A 17,842-nucleotide genomic window follows, 5' to 3' on the forward strand; every position below is an offset into this window, starting at 1 on the left:
CCTATGGCACACAATTCCTCATGAAAAACACTTCCCCCACACTTATTTTCTGCCAACATAAATCAAAAGGAATTCAATTTGAATCATGCTTTACTATGCTTCAAGAACAAGGGTATGGATAGTCCTAATCTAGGCTAGGTGAGGGTAATGTGGGTTAACAAAGAAAATGCTAAACAAGGCTCAACGGGGTTAAACTTAAACATATAATGGAGTAGGGCACACGGCTTTTTGGCTAAGGTGGTGGTCACTACACAACTTCATCTTGAATATGTGTTATGCAATTCAATGACATGCTTTGAATGAAATGGGCATGAGTTCTAGCATTTGGAACTAAATGATGAAACGCCTTCTAAGTAGTAGCCAAGCAAGGAATAATGAGATCATGCAACGACTTAGAAAACAATAATGCACGGATTTTAACTCTCCAAATAAACGTTTAGGCTCAAGTCTCACAAGGTTGTAGTGTTAGTTTGAGTTCCTTCCTTCAAGCATGTTACAAAAACTGATTTTTTTTCTTTTATGATTGCATGTGAATTCATAAGTTATAACCACAACTAAGCATAAACAAAGAGTAAATCAAACTTTCATCCATGTTAATCACTCTCTTTAACAGCCATGTAATTACAAACCGAATCATCATCATTGTGTTGGAAGGTACCCTAAGACACAAACAAACACACAAAAACAACTCTTTTTGGGTTTTTTAAAACAAATTTTTCAAATTTTTATTTGATTTTCGGATTTTTGCATCAAAACACACTAAAACACACCAAAACTGCTCAAAAACACTTAAAAACAGTAAGGAACAAGTCTCCAAGTTAAGGGTGATAAAATCCCACGAATTTGCATCTAAAACACTTAGTTACCCCCCCACACTTAAATCAAACATTGTCCTCAATGTTTCAAGCATAAAACCACACTAAACAAAAAGAAACACACAAACAGCAAGTAAATAACAAAACTGGGCAGATTAGAAACAAGCAACAAAGTGAAGGGTTTTAGGAACGCAAATCTGGAATTGGAGTGATTCCTATGGCTTCCTTTGTTGAATTGCATGGGTTGCCTCCCAAGTAGCGCTTTCTTTAACGTCTTGAAGCCGGACGAAGAACACAATCAGACCCCATTGGAGCCCACGGCATCTAGTGGAATTTCTTCCACAACATGCTCAACAAAGTTCTCGTAGTAGGGCTTCAATCGATGTCCATTCACCTTGAATTCTTGGCCGGTTCTCAAACTTTGTATTTGGACTGCACCATGCACAAAAACATTAGTGATAACAAATGGGCCAACCCACTTAGAACGTAACTTACCGGGAAATAGACGAAGACGGGAGTTAAATAGCAACACTTTCTGCCCTATGGAGAATGTTTTGCCTCTAATCATCTTGTCATGGAACGCCTTGGTCTTCTCCTTGTAAATCCGGGCATTCTCATAAGCATCATGCCTAATCTCCTCAAGCTCATTCAATTGGAGCTTCCTATGATTTCCAGCCATGTCCACATCCATATTGAAGGTTTTGACCGCCCAATGTGCCTTGTGCTCAAGCTCCACGGGGAGATGGCATGGCTTGCCATACACTAGCCGAAATGGGGACATACCTATGGGTGTCTTGTAGGCCGTTCTATACGCCCACAATGCATCCTCCAAACGCAAGCTCCAATCTTTTCTATTTGGCCCAACGGTCTTCTCCAAGATTTGTTTGATTTCTCGATTGGAAACCTCGGCTTGGCCACTCGTTTGGGGGTGATAAGGTGTGGAAACCTTATGCATCACATTATACTTCCTCAACAATGCCTCAATGGTGCGGTTGCAAAAGTGAGATCCACCATCACTTATAAGCACTCTCGGCATCCCAAATCTAGAGAAAATGTTAGATTTAACGAAATCTGCAACAACTCTAGAATCGTTAGTTCGGGTGGCTTTAGCTTCCACCCACTTCAACACATAATCAACAAGTAATATGTAAGTAAAGCCAAAAGATGTAGGAAAAGGACCCATAAAATCAATACCCCACACATCAAAGATTTCAACAACAAGAATGGGGGTTTGCGGCATTTGGTCCCTTTGGCCCAAATTTCCCGTTCTTTGACATCTATCACACGTCAAGCAAAACGTCCTAGCATCTTTAAACAATGTAGGCCAATAAAAACCACAGTCAAGAACCTTATGTGCTGTGCGTTGTGTACCAAAGTGTCCACCACATGCATACGAATGGAAAAAACTCAAAATGGAATGAAATTCAGATTCAATCACACAACGACGCACAATCTGATCCGGACAGATTTTCCACAAATATGGGTCATCCCACACATAAAACCGTGCCTCCTTTCTAAGTTTATCACGTTGGGCCTTGCTTAGGGTGTTAGGAACTTGCTTAGACACCAAGAAATTGACCAAATCGGCATACCAAGGGGTACTTACCTTAATGGACAGAAGTTGTTCATCCGGAAACGTCTCAGAAATGGGGAGGGACTCTTCTTCACGCACCAATCTGCTCAAGTGGTCAGACACCACGTTTTCACAACCTTTCTTGTCCCTAATTTCAATATCGAACTCTTGAAGTAGGAGCATCCAACGAATGAGCCTTGCTTTAGCCTCCTTTTTGGTGAAAAGATACTTCAAGGCTGCATGATCAGTGAAAACAATTACTTTAGTACCAATTAGATATGATCTAAATTTATCTAAAGCAAATACAACCGCCAAAAGTTCTTTTTCGGTTGTAGAATAATTCAATTGAGCATCATTTAGAGTGCGTGAAGCATAATAAATAACATGGGAATGTTTATTTTTTCTTTGACCCAAAACAGCCCCAAGTGCATAATCCGAGGCATCACACATCAATTCAAATGGAATGGACCAATCCGGAGGAGTGATGATGGGTGCCGTGGTAAGTAGCTCCTTGAGATGCTTGAATGCCTTCTCACATGCCTCGTTGAACTCAAAAGACACTTCCTTTTGGAGGAGGCGGCATAGGGGTTGTGCAATCTTGGAAAAGGCTTTGATAAATCTTCTATAGAATCCTGCATGACCTAGAAACGAACGAACCTCTCTAACCGAAGTAGGAGGGTAAGTAACGTACAAGATCTACTTTAGACTTATCAACTTCAATTACTTTTTCAGAAATTATATGACCCAAAACAATACCTTGTTTAACCATAAAGTGACACTTTTCCCAATTCAACACAAGGTTTGTTTCAACACAACGTTTCAAGATTAAAGTGAGATTATCCAAGCATTTGTAAAATGAATCACCAAACACACTAAAATCATCCATGAATATCTCAATAATCTTTTCAACATAATCCGAAAATATGCTTACCATACACCTTTGAAACGTGGCAGGAGCATTGCACAAGCCAAATGGCATGCGTCGATATGCAAACGTTCCAAAGGGACAAGTAAAAGTGGTCTTTTCTTGATCATTCGGGGCAATGACAATTTGGTTATAACCTGAATATCCATCAAGAAAACAATAAAAGGAATGACCGGCTAACCTTTCCAACATTTGGTCTAGAAACGGCAAAGGGAAGTGATCCTTCCTTGTGGTGGCGTTTATCTTCCTATAATCAATGCACACACGCCAACCGGTTTGAATCCTCATGGGTACAAGCTCATTCTCGGCATTTTCCACAACTGTCACTCCGGATTTCTTAGGCGCACATTGGATAGGTGAAACCCAACGACTATCGGAGATGGGATAGATCACCCCACAATCTAGAAGTTTAATTATCTCCTTTTTCACAACTTCCATCATTGGAGAGTTAAGACGGCGTTGAGCCTCTCTAGTTGGTTTGGCCCCCTCCTCAAGAAATATGTGATGCATACAAGTCGTAGGGCTTATACCTTTGATATCGGCCAATGTCCAACCTAGGGCAGATTTGAACTCCTTCAAAACTCGAAGCAATTTCTCCTCCTCTTGTGCCGTGAGGGAGGAGGAAATGATGGCAGGTAGTGTTTCATTTTCTCCCAAGAAAATGTACTTCAAATGGCTTGGCAAAGGCTTGAGTTCAAGGATAGGTGCCTGAATTATGGATGGAAGCAATTTGTTAGTCGAAATGGGAATGGACTCACGGTTAGTATACTTACCATCAAGCTTAGGTAAGGACTCAAGGGCAGCCACAACTTCAATTAGTTCTTCACTAGGGGGCACGACAAGAATGTTGTCATTCATGCCGTGGGTTTGCATGAAATCTGCTCCTTTGTTTTTGCCTTCCACGCCTTGTGTAATGACTTTTTCAAGCACATCCTCGTTCAAATCTTCAGGATATCCCTGCGCCAAAGAATCAACAATATCAATAGAGAAACATGAATGATCTTCACAAGGATATTTAATAGAATCAGAAAGAATGAAGTTAACAACTTCCCCATCAAATTCCATGGACAAAGTTCCATGAAACACATCAATTTTAGTCCGGGCCGTCTTCATGAATGGCCTTCCAAGTAGAATGGGCAGCGAGGGTGCATGATCCGATTCATCCATCTCAAGAACATAGAAATCCGCCGGAAAGATCAAATGGTTAACCTGCACCAAAACGTCTTCCAAAACTCCCTTTGGATAGGCATTAGATCTATCGGCCAATTGTATTATTACACCATCATTTTTCAATGCTCCTAAGTTCATAGATGCATAAATGGAATATGGCATAACATTTATAGAAGCACCTAAATCAAGCATGGCAGATTCAAATCTAGTGTTACCAATGACACAAGGAATGGTAAAACTACCCGGATCTTTGCATTTGGGAGGTAGTTTGCGTTGCAAGATGGCGGACACATTCTCACCTACCTTCACCACTTCCTTAGTCGACATCCTCTTCCTAGTGGTACACAACTCCTTCAAGAACTTAGCATACCTCGGGACTTGCTTGATTGCATCTAACAAAGGTATGTTAACTTGAACTTTCCTAAAGGTTTCAAGGATATCCTTTTCTGCCTCTTCTTTCTTCGTTTGCATGAACCTACTCGGAAAAGGCACATTTGAAGGGAAAACATTAGTATGAACTGAATGGGACACATTCTTACCCTTATTGGCCGAATTGGACAGATTGGGGGCCTTAGGGACTTGCGGCAAAGGTGGAACCTCCTTTGCCGTGGGCATGCTTGATTCCTCCTCTTCAATTTGCATATTTACATCACTTTTGGGACCTGTTTGTGATGGTGTAGAACCTGCCCCAATCTCTTTTCCACTTCTCAAAAGTATTGCCTTCACTACTTGTGATTATAAGATTGTAACTATTAGGTGAAACTCCCTCATAATCTAGCATCATATTCATGCATGAAAACTAAGCGTGCACTCTCAATCAACATACACAAATAAGTTATCAATCAAGTAGATGAACGAATTGAATCCACAACTTATGAAATAACAACTGAATGTAATCAAATCATATTGCAAGCATGTACATGGTTTCAAATCACCCCCCAACTAAGGGGGTTTAGTTCCTCATACTCACAACACAAAGTTTATTGAATTGAAATATTGAAAACATAAGAAAGATTACACCTAAAAGTTCCATGATAGGAGCATATTTATGCGCCTTAGTTAGCTAGTTCTTATGCATTTTCGTTATGTTTTCTTCGTTTAAGTAGTCTTTTGAGCTACTTTCATGTGTTTTCAGGCTTAAAGGGCATATGACATAAAAGGATGCAAATTGGAGCCTTTTGGAGCAAAATGGAGCTTAGATTGGAAAGCACATGCTTGGAGCACAAGGAATGGACGAGTTTAAAGGTCAAGGGAGCTTAAGAAATGAAGAAATGAAAGTGAAGAACAAAGAATTCAGAATTAGAAACCAAAGTTTCTAAAGTTGGAAGTTTCTATTCTCGGAGGTTTCCATTTGTGAGAGTTTCTATTCTTGGCTTTGGGCCTCTAGATGACCCATCCTTACCTCTTGGACAAGGCCGCATCTTCCTAGCCCAATTCATCTTGGATCCTCACTTAATGCCGTACCTAAACCCTAGCCCATTGCATATTTCTGATTTCTAGAAACCCTAATCTGATTGCTAGGGTTTTTAAGTGCCTATATATACTCATTCTAACCCTTTGGCCGAACCTACCACTCCCCATCTAATTCATTCACGCCAAAAACCCTAGTTACATCCTTGCCGCAGCCTTTCACCCTAAAACTTCCATATTTCTGATTTCTACACCATTGCCGCACCATCCCCTTCCCCAAACCATTCCTACATCCTTCCATAACCATTCATCCACCTTGTGCAGCCACTAAAGGAGGAGAAAGAAGGAGTGCCGTGCAGTCCAAAGGAAGGAGACGCCTTGCACATGCAATCTGCCATTAGTGGAGTGTTTGGAGTTCTTTCTTTCTTTGTTTCTGTTTTCATGTTTAATTTAACTTGCCTTTCAATTATGTTAGACATGTGGAACTAATTTCTTTTTAGTTAGAGGTGAATTTGAAGCCATGGACATATGTTTTATATGATTTGATTTCTTCCAATTATGATTTCAGAAATTGTGAATGTGATTTACTTATCTATTGGATTGATAACTTGTTTATGTATGTGGGTTGAGGGTCGACACTTAATTTGCATGCCTAAACTTGATGCTAGGATATAAGAGAATTTCACCTAATCGTTATTAACTTATATTCATAAGTAGTGAAAGTCGCTAGTCACGATTGCGTTAAGTAAATCCTAGGCAAGAGTAACATGCGTATCCCATAGTTATGAATGCCTCGTCAATGCTTATGATGTCCATTGAACTTAATGATCTTTGATATGTGTCTCTATCATGCGTATTCCATAGTTAGGGTCCTTGATAAGAATAATTTGGTTGTAATGCGTATTCCATTCAATTCAATGAATCTAGGGAAATCTGAGAATTAATTGGTGCAATCTAGTTAATTTGGGGCATTGTCATTCATGGTTTGTTGGAAGAGTAATTGGAGATTGAGTTGTATGCATATGTTCATGTGTGGATAAGGAACCCTCTAACTAGCTTCTCACCATTCTATTTAATCACAATCTGTTTTGCTTTACATTTGTTTTCAAAGTTTAAGTTATAAAGTTTTAATTTCGTCAAAATCATTCCCCCATTTATTTTAAGGTGTTAGATTAGTTAGAAATTCATTTAGTTTGTGTTTTTAAGTGTTTTGAGTCAAGTCATAGTCCAAATTCGTCCAAATTAGTGTTAGGTACTCAAAACTGCCCAGAAAGTGGTTTTAAGGCAGTTTTGAGCCTTCTAGTTGCTGTTTTGAGTTTTTAGTTTGTTTAAGGTGTTTTAAATTCTAGCTTTGCATTAATTGAGTCTAGTTTAGTGTCCTACATTATAATTTTATGTTCTTGAGTCAGTTTTACATTGATTAGCATCCCTAGTTAATCCCCGGTCTAGAACGATCCCTATTTGCTCATATACTACAATTGTCATCCATAGGGTTTAATTTGTGTGTCAAGTTAATTTTCACACCAAATTTTGGCGCCGTTACCGGGGATTAGCAAAATTGCTAATCCCTTGTGTTATTGCCGTGTGTTTTAGTATAAATTACTTAGTTTCTTATTTTGTTTTGTTTTCTTGGTTTAGGTACTAGTGCATGACGCGGAGCTCTCGAACTGTGCATGCACACATATTGGATTTCAACGACGATTTTGAACGTGATTTGAGAAGAAAGAGGAGGCATCCCGAACCTAGTGAACCTAGTTCAAGTTCAGAGGCCGAATCTGAGTTTGAAGAAGAGGAAGAAGAAGTTATGGCCACGGACAATCGGACCATTAAAGAGCTTTCGGCCTCGGGGTTGACCAATGCCGCACCATTATACATTCAATACCCCGCGGCTGCCCAAGGCAAGACCGACGAATTTGAGTTGAAGTCAAGCTTGTTGCACCACATTCTGAAATACCATGAGCTTTCCATGGAAGATCCCAACAAGCATCTCAAGGAGTTCGAGGTTGTTTGTTCGAGCATGACACCCATCAATGTTGACGGGAGTATTCTGATGATGAAGGCTTTTCCATTCTCACTTTTGGAAAAGGCGAAAGATTGGCTTTACGAGTTAGCACCCGGAACGGTTACATCTTGGGATAGTATGAAAAGAGCGTTCTTGGAGAAGTTTTTCCCAACTTCAAGAGTCATTCTCTTGAGGAAACGGATTAGTGGCATCCAACAAAACCCAGGTGAATCGTTTCCTTCTTATTATGAACGTTTTAAATCACTTGTTGCTTCTTGTCCACAGCATCAAATGAAGGAGGAGCTACTCATTCAATACTTCTACGAAGGACTCCTTCCCATGGAACGCCAAATGCTTAATGCCTCGGCGGGAGGAGCGTTGGTGGATAAGACTCCGGGGGCTGCAAAAGTTCTAATTGCCAACCGAGCACATAATGCACAACAATACGAAGGTGTTGGACAAAGGGACCCCCCACGGCCACAAGTGAATGAGGTAAGTTCTATGCCCGAGATTCAATCCCAATTAGCTAACCTTACTTCTATTGTTTCTCAGTTGGCCGAGGGAATGAAGATTCATGGACCAAGTGTGTGTGGCGTGTGCTCGATGCAAGGACATGCCAATGATCAATGCCCTCAATTGATTGAGAATGGGGGTTGGGAAGCTGCCAATGCCGTGGGTTTTGGGAACCAAAATCAACCACGCCATGATCCATACTCTAATTCCTACAATCCGGGGTGGAGGGACCATCCGAATTTCAAATGGCGGGATCCTCAACAACCCCAACAACAAGGAGGATTTAGGCAGCAACCACCGGGCTTTTATACAAAGCCATTCGTCCCCAATCAAAACCAAGTGCAAACCACCCCACCAACCTCAGGTACGTCTTTGGATAATGATCAAGTTGTTAAGTTACTTACTACTTTGACGCAGGAAGTACAAACTCAAAATAAGGAGAGACAAATCCAAGACAAACGGGTGGACAACTTGGAGAAGCAAATGGGTCAAATTGCAGAGTTTATGGGGCAAATTAGAGAACAAGGCAGATTGCCTAGTTCAACCGTTATGAACCCGAAGGGAGGATTTGAAACCGCTAAGGCCATCATGTTGAGAAGTGGTAAACAGGTTGGAGCGGACTCAAATACATCCAAATCAAGTCAAGACGAGGAGGACAAGTTGATGCAAGAGGAGGCACAAAGAGCAAAGCCCACGGCCAAGGATGACCAATCCTTGCCGCCACCCTCTAACCCTCCTAAATCGTCCTCAACCACCAAGGTAAGTCCAAATTCGACTTTTTCTAGTTCTATTCCACTGAATGTGCCCTTTCCTGGCAGGTTTAGGCAATCAAAGAAGGAAGAAGCCGAGAAGGACATTCTAGAGACCTTTCGGAAAGTTCAAGTCAATATCCCGCTCCTTGATGCGATTAAGCAAGTCCCGAGGTATGCTAAGTTTTTAAAAGAACTTTGTACAACAAGGAGAAGGATTTCGAACAAAGAGGTGGTTCAAGTAAGTGAAAATGTCTCTGCCGTGTTACAAAGGAAATTACCCCCTAAATGCAAAGATCCGGGTAGTTTTACAATTCCATGTGTTATTGGTAATACTAAGTTTGAACAATGCATGTTAGACTTAGGGGCTTCGATTAATGTTATGCCATACTCAATTTATGCATCTATGAACTTAGGTGAGCTTAAAAATGATGGTGTGATAATTCAATTAGCCGATCGTTCTAATGCATACCCAAAGGGTGTTTTGGAAGATGTTTTGGTGCAGGTTGGTAATTTGATTTTTCCAGCGGACTTTTACGTGCTTGACATGGAGGATTCACCCCATTCTACCCCATTGCCGATTCTATTAGGGAGGCCCTTCATGAAAACAGCCCGCACCAAGTTAGATGTGTTTAAAGGAACTTTAACGATGGAATTTGATGGGGAAGTCATTGATTTTAATCTTTCTGAAAGTATTAAATTTCCTAAGGACGATCATTCTTGCTTTTCTATTGATATAATTGATGATTTGGCGCAGGATTTTCTCGATTGTTTGGAGAGGGATACACTTGAAACGACAATTACACAAGGAATTGGGCACAAAAATGGTGTTGCCGTGCCTAGAAGTGAGGATGAGGCCGAGATAGTGGCTGCCCTTGAGTCACTCCCTCAACACCATGGTAAGCCTTCTAACCCAATTCCAATTCCAGTTTCCACTAATAAGATGTTACCCTCAGTGATTCAGGCACCCGTACTTGAGCTTAAACCGTTACCCGATCATTTAAAGTACGTTTTTCTGGGAGACAACGAGACATTGCCCGTCATTGTCTCTTCATCACTCACAGCCATAGAGGAGGAGAAGTTGATCCGAGTGTTGAAAGAGCACAAGACGGCCATTGGGTGGACTTTGGCCGATATTAGGGGAATTAGCCCAACTACGTGCATGCATCGCATACTTCTAGAGGAGGGGGCTAAACCAACTCGAGAGGCTCAGCGCCGTCTCAACCCTCCAATGATGGAAGTTGTGAAAAAGGAGATTATTAAACTTCTTGATTGTGGAGTGATTTATCCGATCTCTGATAGTCGTTGGGTGTCACCGGTGCAATGTGTTCCAAAGAAGTCCGGAGTGACCGTGGTGAAGAATGCCGAGAATGAGCTTGTGCCAACCCGTATCCAAACAGGTTGGTGAGTGTGCATTGATTATAGGAAGCTCAACGCCACCACAAGGAAGGACCACTTCCCTTTGCCGTTCATTGATCAAATGCTTGAAAGGTTAGCCGGTCATTCTTTTTATTGTTTCCTTGATGGTTATTCTGGATATAATCAGATTGTCATAGCGCCGGATGACCAAGAAAAGACAACTTTCACATGCCCTTTTGGTACTTTTGCTTATCGTCGCATGCCTTTTGGTTTATGCAATGCTCCGGCCACATTTCAAAGGTGTATGGTAAGTATCTTTTCAGATTTTGTGGAAAAGATTATTGAGGTATTTATGGATGATTTCAGTGTGTTTGGTGATTCATTTGATGGATGTTTGGAAAATCTCACAATAATTTTGAAACGATGTGTAGAAACTAACCTAGTGCTTAATTGGGAAAAATGTCACTTTATGGTTAGACAAGGCATAGTTCTAGGGCATATTGTTTCAGAAAGAGGAATTGAAGTGGATAAATCGAAAATAGATCTTGTACGCTACTTACCCTCTCCTACTTCGGTTCGAGTGGTTCGTTCGTTTCTTGGTCATGCAGGATTTTATAGGCGATTTATCAAGGACTTCTCCAAGATCTCAAACCCTCTTTGCCGTCTCCTCCAGAAAGATGTGGCGTTTGACTTCAACAAGGAGTGTGAGAAGGCGTTCAATCACCTAAAGGACATGCTAACTTCGGCCCCTATCATAGTTCCACCGGATTGGAGCCTTCCTTTTGAGCTTATGTGCGACGCTTCCGATTATGCATTAGGAGCTGTTTTGGGGCAAAGGAAGGACAAGAGGCCGCATGCTATCTATTATGCCTCTCGGACTTTAAATGATGCACAATTGAATTATTCCACCACTGAAAAAGAACTTCTAGCTGTTGTATTTGCTTTAGATAAATTCCGTTCTTATTTGCTTGGTACTAAAGTTATTATTTATACTGACCATGCAGCATTGAAGTATTTGTTCACCAAGAAGGAGGCCAAACCACGACTCATTCGTTGGATGCTTCTTCTCCAAGAGTTCGATATCGAAATCCGGGACAAGAAGGGAAGTGAAAACGTGGTGGCTGACCACTTGAGCCGTATGGTACATGAGGAGGATGCCGTACCTATCATGGAGACATTCCCAGATGAGCAACTGATGTCCGTCAAGGTAAGTGAACCGTGGTATGCTGATTTGATGAATTATTTGGTGTCTAAACATGTTCCTAGTGAATTACTTAAACACCAAGGTGATAAATTGAAGAAAGAGGCACGGTTTTATGTGTGGGATGACCCGTATTTATGGAAATATTGCCCTGACCAAGTTATACGTAGGTGTGTGCACGATTACGAGTTTAATGCTATTCTAACATTTTGTCACACTTATGCTTGTGGGGGACACTTTGGCACTAATAGAACAGCACTTAAGGTATTAGAATGTGGTTTCTATTGGCCTACCATCTTTAGGGATGCTAGAACATTTTGCATGTCTTGTGATAGATGCCAAAGAACGGGCAATATAGGTCCTAAACAACAAATGCCGCAAACCCCCATTTTTAGTGTTGAAATATTTGATGTTTGGGGTATTGATTTTATGGGTCCCTTTCCTTCGTCACATGGGTTTCTTTATATATTGCTTGCTGTGGATTATGTGTCGAAGTGGGTGGAAGCAAAAGCCACCCGAACTAATGATTCTCAAGTGGTTGCAGATTTTGTGAAAACTAACATTTTTGCAAGGTTCGGAATGCCACGCGTGCTCATCAGTGATGGAGGTTCCCATTTTTGTAATCGAACCATCGAGGCGTTGCTCAAGAAATACAATGTCACGCATAAGGTGGCCACACCTTATCATCCTCAAACGAGCGAGCAAGCCGAGGTTTCGAATAGGGAAATCAAGCAAATTCTTGAGAAGACCGTGGGGCCTACGAGGAAGGATTGGAGTTTGCGCTTAAACGATGCATTATGGGCGTATCTAACTTGACACACAAATTAAACCCTATTTGTGACAATTGTAGTAATGATGTAAGTAGGGATCGTTCTAACCGGGGATTAACTAGGGGTGCTAATCTAATACAAATCGACTTAGAAACACAAAAACTAAACTTAAAGACTCTAATTAGACTACTAAGATTCAAAACAGATTTGAAACACTCAAATCTGCCCAAAACTGATTAAAACAAGTTAATTGACTCAAACAGCAACTAAGACAAGATTTGGACGAATTTGACAAAACTTATGACTCAAAATACTTAAAAACACCAAAGAGGACAGATTATGAAGACTCAAACTTAACAAAATATGGGGGAATTGTGTTTGGACGAATTTGAACTAAATGCACAGATTGTAAATTAAAACAGATTGTAAACTAAATGTGATGAATCAATGGGTGATGGAATGGCTAAGGGGTTCTTCTCCACACATGAAATTTATGCAACGTAATCGATTTACAGTTATCAATTCAATAAGTTATGAACCTCGACACTCCAAGTTAATTAGGTCCGCTTAAATTAACTTTCAGATTTCCCTAGAATCATTGAATTGGATGAATATGCATCGCAAACAAATTATTCCTAACAAGTTCTCTATATGAACAACATGATAAAGATACAAGTTAGAATCATTAAGTTCTTTGGAAATCATAAGCATCGACAAGGCAATTGTAACTATGAAAAGCATGATACTCCTGCCATGAATCTACTTAACACGATCGTGACTAGCGATCTTCACTACTTGCGAATATAAATTCATAACGATTAGGTGTAACAAACTTATATTCTAGCACCAAATTCCAGCATGCAAATCAAGCGTGCACTCTCAATCAACATACAAGAATAAGTTTTGAATTAAACGGTTAAGCAAATTGTATTCACGACTTATGCAACGATAACTGGAAGTAATCAACTTATTTCACATAAATAAACATGGTTTCGAATACACCCTTAGCCAAAACGAATTTAGCCAATCATACTCAATGAAAAACAAAGATTACAAGAAGTAGACATTGAAATATAAGATAGAATACACCTAAAATTGCTCAACAACTCAGATTGAAGAGCCAAACAATTTTCATGAACTGTCTCCTTCTCTTCTCCTTGCGGCAGATTGGGTGAGGATGATTTCTGGGGGGTTTGTGTGATGTAGAATGGATTATGGATGGTGTAGGGGCACGGCAAGGCTTGGGGGTAGTGTATGGGTGTTGTGTGGAAGGTGTGGAGATGAAGAATGGTGGTGGAAATCGGCAGAGATGGAGGAGGAATGGTTTCTGAGGTTGTGGATGGGGTTTGACGAATTTTGGGAGAGTGTGTGGCTGAATGGAGATGTTTGTGGCTGCACAAACCTGTTTATTTAAAGGGATTAGGAAATTAAAAACCCTAGGCTAATTAGGTAATCAGGAATTAAGTTTAAAGCTTCTAGAATTAAGGAAACAAATCAGAAAATTAAAAGGAAAGGTCAAGGAAATTCGGCCAGGGTTTAAAGCATAAAAAGGAAGGTGTTTTAATGCTCCAAAACAGGAAAGAGCCCTCTCCCTTGCACGGCAAGGAAGAGGAAAGGGCAAGGGAGTGTGGCAAGGGGTCCATAAGGGTTCTAGGCTTTTGTTTTGTGTCCTAGAATGCTTAGAAAATCTTCATAATTGCTGGAACTTTTAGGGACAATTAGGAAAAATCAAACCAAAGTAGGAAACCTTGGCTTAACTTTCCTACTTCAAGTAGGAATCCTTGTTCTTCTAGGAATCTTCATGTGATCAGGAATCCATCTTCAATTAGGAATCCTTCGTCAATTAGGAATCCTTCGTTGATTAGGAATCCTCCTTCATGTAAGCACTTTCCTACTTCAACTAGGAAACCTTGTTCAAGTAGGAATCATCATCTTCAAGCCTTCAAATTCGTCCAAACCTTGGCTCCAAATATGTGACATGCATTCCAAACTCCATTTTGCTTCTTTTTGCACACTTTGACCTTAGAACCTGAAAACACACAAAAGTGACTTTAAACACTAAAATAGCTAAGTAAACACAACCTAAATGCATGAGAACAAGCCAATTAAGTAGCATAAATATGCTCCTATCAGTATCGCACTGCCTACAAAACCCCCATTGGGATGTCACCATTTCGGCTCATCTATGGGAAGCCATGCCATCTTCCCGTCGAGTTAGAGCATCGTGCACATTGGGCCGTCAAAACGTTTAATATGGACCTTGATGCCGCAGGTTTACATAGGAAGCTCCAATTGTGTGAGCTTGAGGAAATCCGACATGAAGCTTATGAGAATGCCCGGATTTACAAGGAGAAGACGAAGGCATTCCATGACAAGATGATTCGTGCCAAGACGTTCTATATTGGGCAGAAAGTGTTGTTGTTCAATTCTCACCTTCGGTTGTTTCCGGGTAAGTTGCGTTCCAAATGGGTTGGTCCTTTTATTATCACTAATGTTTTCCCTCATGGTGCAGTGCAAATCAAGAGTGCAAGGACGCAGCAAGAATTCAAGGTGAATGGGCATCGATTGAAGCCCTATTACGAGATGTTTGAGGAGCATGTACCCCTCCATGCCGTGGCACCTAGTCAAGCTTAAACGGAGGTACCGTCCGGCTGGAAGACGTTAAAGCAAGCGCTTCGTGGGAGGCAACCCATGCATTCGACAAAGGAAGACTTAGAGAGCATTCCAATTCCAGATTTGCGTTCCTAAACCCTTCTCTTTGTTGCTTATTTAGTTTCTGCCATGTTTAGTTTGTTAGTGTTTGTTTGTTTGTTTATGTGTTTTTGTGTTAGTTTATGCTTTGAAACATTGAGGACAATGTTTGCTTTAAGTGTGGGGGGGTAACCAAAGTGTTTTGATGCAAATTCGTAGGGTTTTCTCACTCATACTTCCCAATGTTGTTTCTTGCTGTTTTTAGGTGTTTTTAAGCTGTTTTGGTGTGTTTTAATGTGTTTTGATTCAAAAATCCGAAAATACCATAAAAATTTGAAAAATTGTTTTAAAAAACCCAAAAAGAGTCGTTTTTAAGTTGTTTGTGTGTGTTTGTTTGTGTCTTAGGGTACCTTCCAACACAATGATGAGGATTCGGTTTTTAATTGCATGACTGTTGAAGAGAGTTATATACATGGATGGAAGTTTGATTTACTCTTGGTTTATGCTTAGTTGTAGTTATAACTTATGAATTCACATGTAATCAAAAAGGAAAAAAATCAGTTTTTGTGACATGCTTGAAGGAAGAAACTCAAACTAAAGCTACAACCCTGAGAGACTTGAGCCTAAACTTTATTTGGAGAGTTAAAATCTGTGCATTCTTGTTTTCTAAAGTCGTTGCATGATCTCATTATTCTTTGCTTGGTTGTTACTTAGAATGCGTTTCATCACTTTAATTCCAAATGCTAGAACTCATGCCAATTTCATTCAAAACATGTTATTGATTTGCATAACACATATTCAAGATGAAGTTGTGTAGTAATTACCACCATAGCCAAAAAAGCCTTCATTCCATACATTTGTTTTGTAGGTTTAACCCCGTTGAGCCTTATTTAGCCTATATTGTTTGTTAACCCACGTTATCCGTACCTAGCCTAGATTAGGACCATCCATACCCTTGTTCTTAAAGCATAGTAAGCATGACTTAAAATGAATTCCTTTTGATCAAGGGTGTGCAGAAAACAAGTGTGGGGGAAAGTGAGCCTTGTGTATTGTGTGCCAAAGTCTTAAATGAGGCATGGGTTAGAGAAGAAAAAGAAGAAAATTCGTAGGAAAAAAAAAAAAAAAGAAGAAAAAAAAAAAGAAAAATGTTGAGAAAAGTGTGAAAAAAAAGAGTTGAAAGAGCATGGAAATGAGCTCTAAGGTGTTGGTTGTTGAAGAAGGGGTCCAAAACATTGAATTTGACCCCAAGTGTTGCATGAATTTCCCCTTTGAGTTTAAAAGTTGATTTTTGCATTCAAAAGTGAATTCGAAGTGTCAATTTCTTTGCTTTGCTTACTATTGTTTTAAGAACGTTTGTTTACCCTTCACCTTTCTTTGTTAGCCAATACCCCAAGCCCCATTACAACCCTTAACTTCTATCTTGAGTGTTGTGTATTTCAATTTGTGGAGTTTGGGATTGGTATGAGCATATGGTGTCACTGGTTCTCGCGTCTAAGTAGTAGCATTCCTTTCATGAGATCATATACATGCTTATTAAATTCAGAAAAAGCTTTCCTTGTTATAACATATATGAGCATTCGTTTTTATATTTACATCAATCTTCTCACATATAACTAGTATAGGGTGTGTAGTCAGAAAATCTGTGTGAAAATTGAGTGCATATCTAGTGAGGAATTGAGCAAATTCTCTAAGGCATGTTACTAAGTTCAAAATCATGTTTTAATTGGTTAAATGTGAACTAGTACGTGGTGACTATAATTAAGTATGTGCTTAAGTGTAAAGATGGCTAAAATCTGTGGGAATGATGATTTTTAATTTGTCATGTTCATTGGAAGTCCCTGAGGCGATCGTTGGAAGGTTTAGGTTATGTTTCGTTTGTTTTGTTTCGTTTTGTTTTTCTTTTGTTTCTTTGTTTTGCTCGAGGACTAGCAAAAGCTAAGTGTGGGGGAATTTGATAGGAGCATATTTATGCGCCTTAGTTAGCTAGTTCTTATGCATTTTCGTTATGTTTTCTTCGTTAAAGTAGTCTTTTGAGCTACTTTCATGTGTTTTCAGGCTTAAAGGGCATATGACATAAAAGGATGCAAATTGGAGACTTTTGGAGCAAAATGGAGCTTAGATTGGAAAGTACATGCTTGGAGCACAAGGAATGGACGAGTTTAAAGGTCAAGGGAGCTTAAGAAATGAAGAAATGAAAGTGAAGAACAAAGAATTTAGAATTAGAAACCAAAGTTTCTAAAGTTGGAAGTTTCTATTCTCGGAGGTTTCCATTTGTGAGAGTTTCTATTCTTGGCTTTGGGCCTCTAGATGACCCATCCTTACCTCTTGGACAAGGCCGCACCTTCCTAGCCCAATTCATCTTGGATCCTCACTTAATGCCGCACCTAAACCCTAGCCCATTGCATATTTCTGATTTCTAGAAACCCTAATCTGATTGCTAGGATTTTTAAGTGCCTATATATACTCATTCTAACCCTTTGGCCGAACCTACCACTCCCCATCTAATTCATTCACGCCAAAAACCCTAGTTACATCCTTGCCGCAGCCTTTCACCCTAAAACTTCCATATTTCTGATTTCTACACCATTGCCGCACCATCCCCTTCCCCAAACCATTCCTACATCCTTCCATAACCATTCATCCACCTTGTGCAGCCACTAAAGG

At 40.1% G+C, this 17,842-nt stretch overlaps 1 protein-coding gene across 1 annotated transcript in view; it reads left to right on the plus strand.

Moving 5' to 3' along the window:
* LOC126582037 (uncharacterized) overlaps positions 1 to 17,842 on the plus strand; it is a gene marked incomplete at both ends in the record, with an annotated part of 109,855 nt that overhangs the window by 69,197 nt on the left and 22,816 nt on the right. Inside the window, one exon of the mRNA XM_050246007.1 lies at positions 10,678 to 11,386. Within this exon, the coding sequence (XP_050101964.1) occupies positions 10,678 to 11,386 (709 nt within the window). The remainder of the gene's footprint in view (positions 1 to 10,677; positions 11,387 to 17,842) is intronic.

Source organism: Malus sylvestris, chromosome 9 (genome assembly GCF_916048215.2).
Source record: "Malus sylvestris chromosome 9, drMalSylv7.2, whole genome shotgun sequence".
In the NCBI taxonomy this organism is placed as follows: Eukaryota; Viridiplantae; Streptophyta; class Magnoliopsida; order Rosales; family Rosaceae; genus Malus; species Malus sylvestris.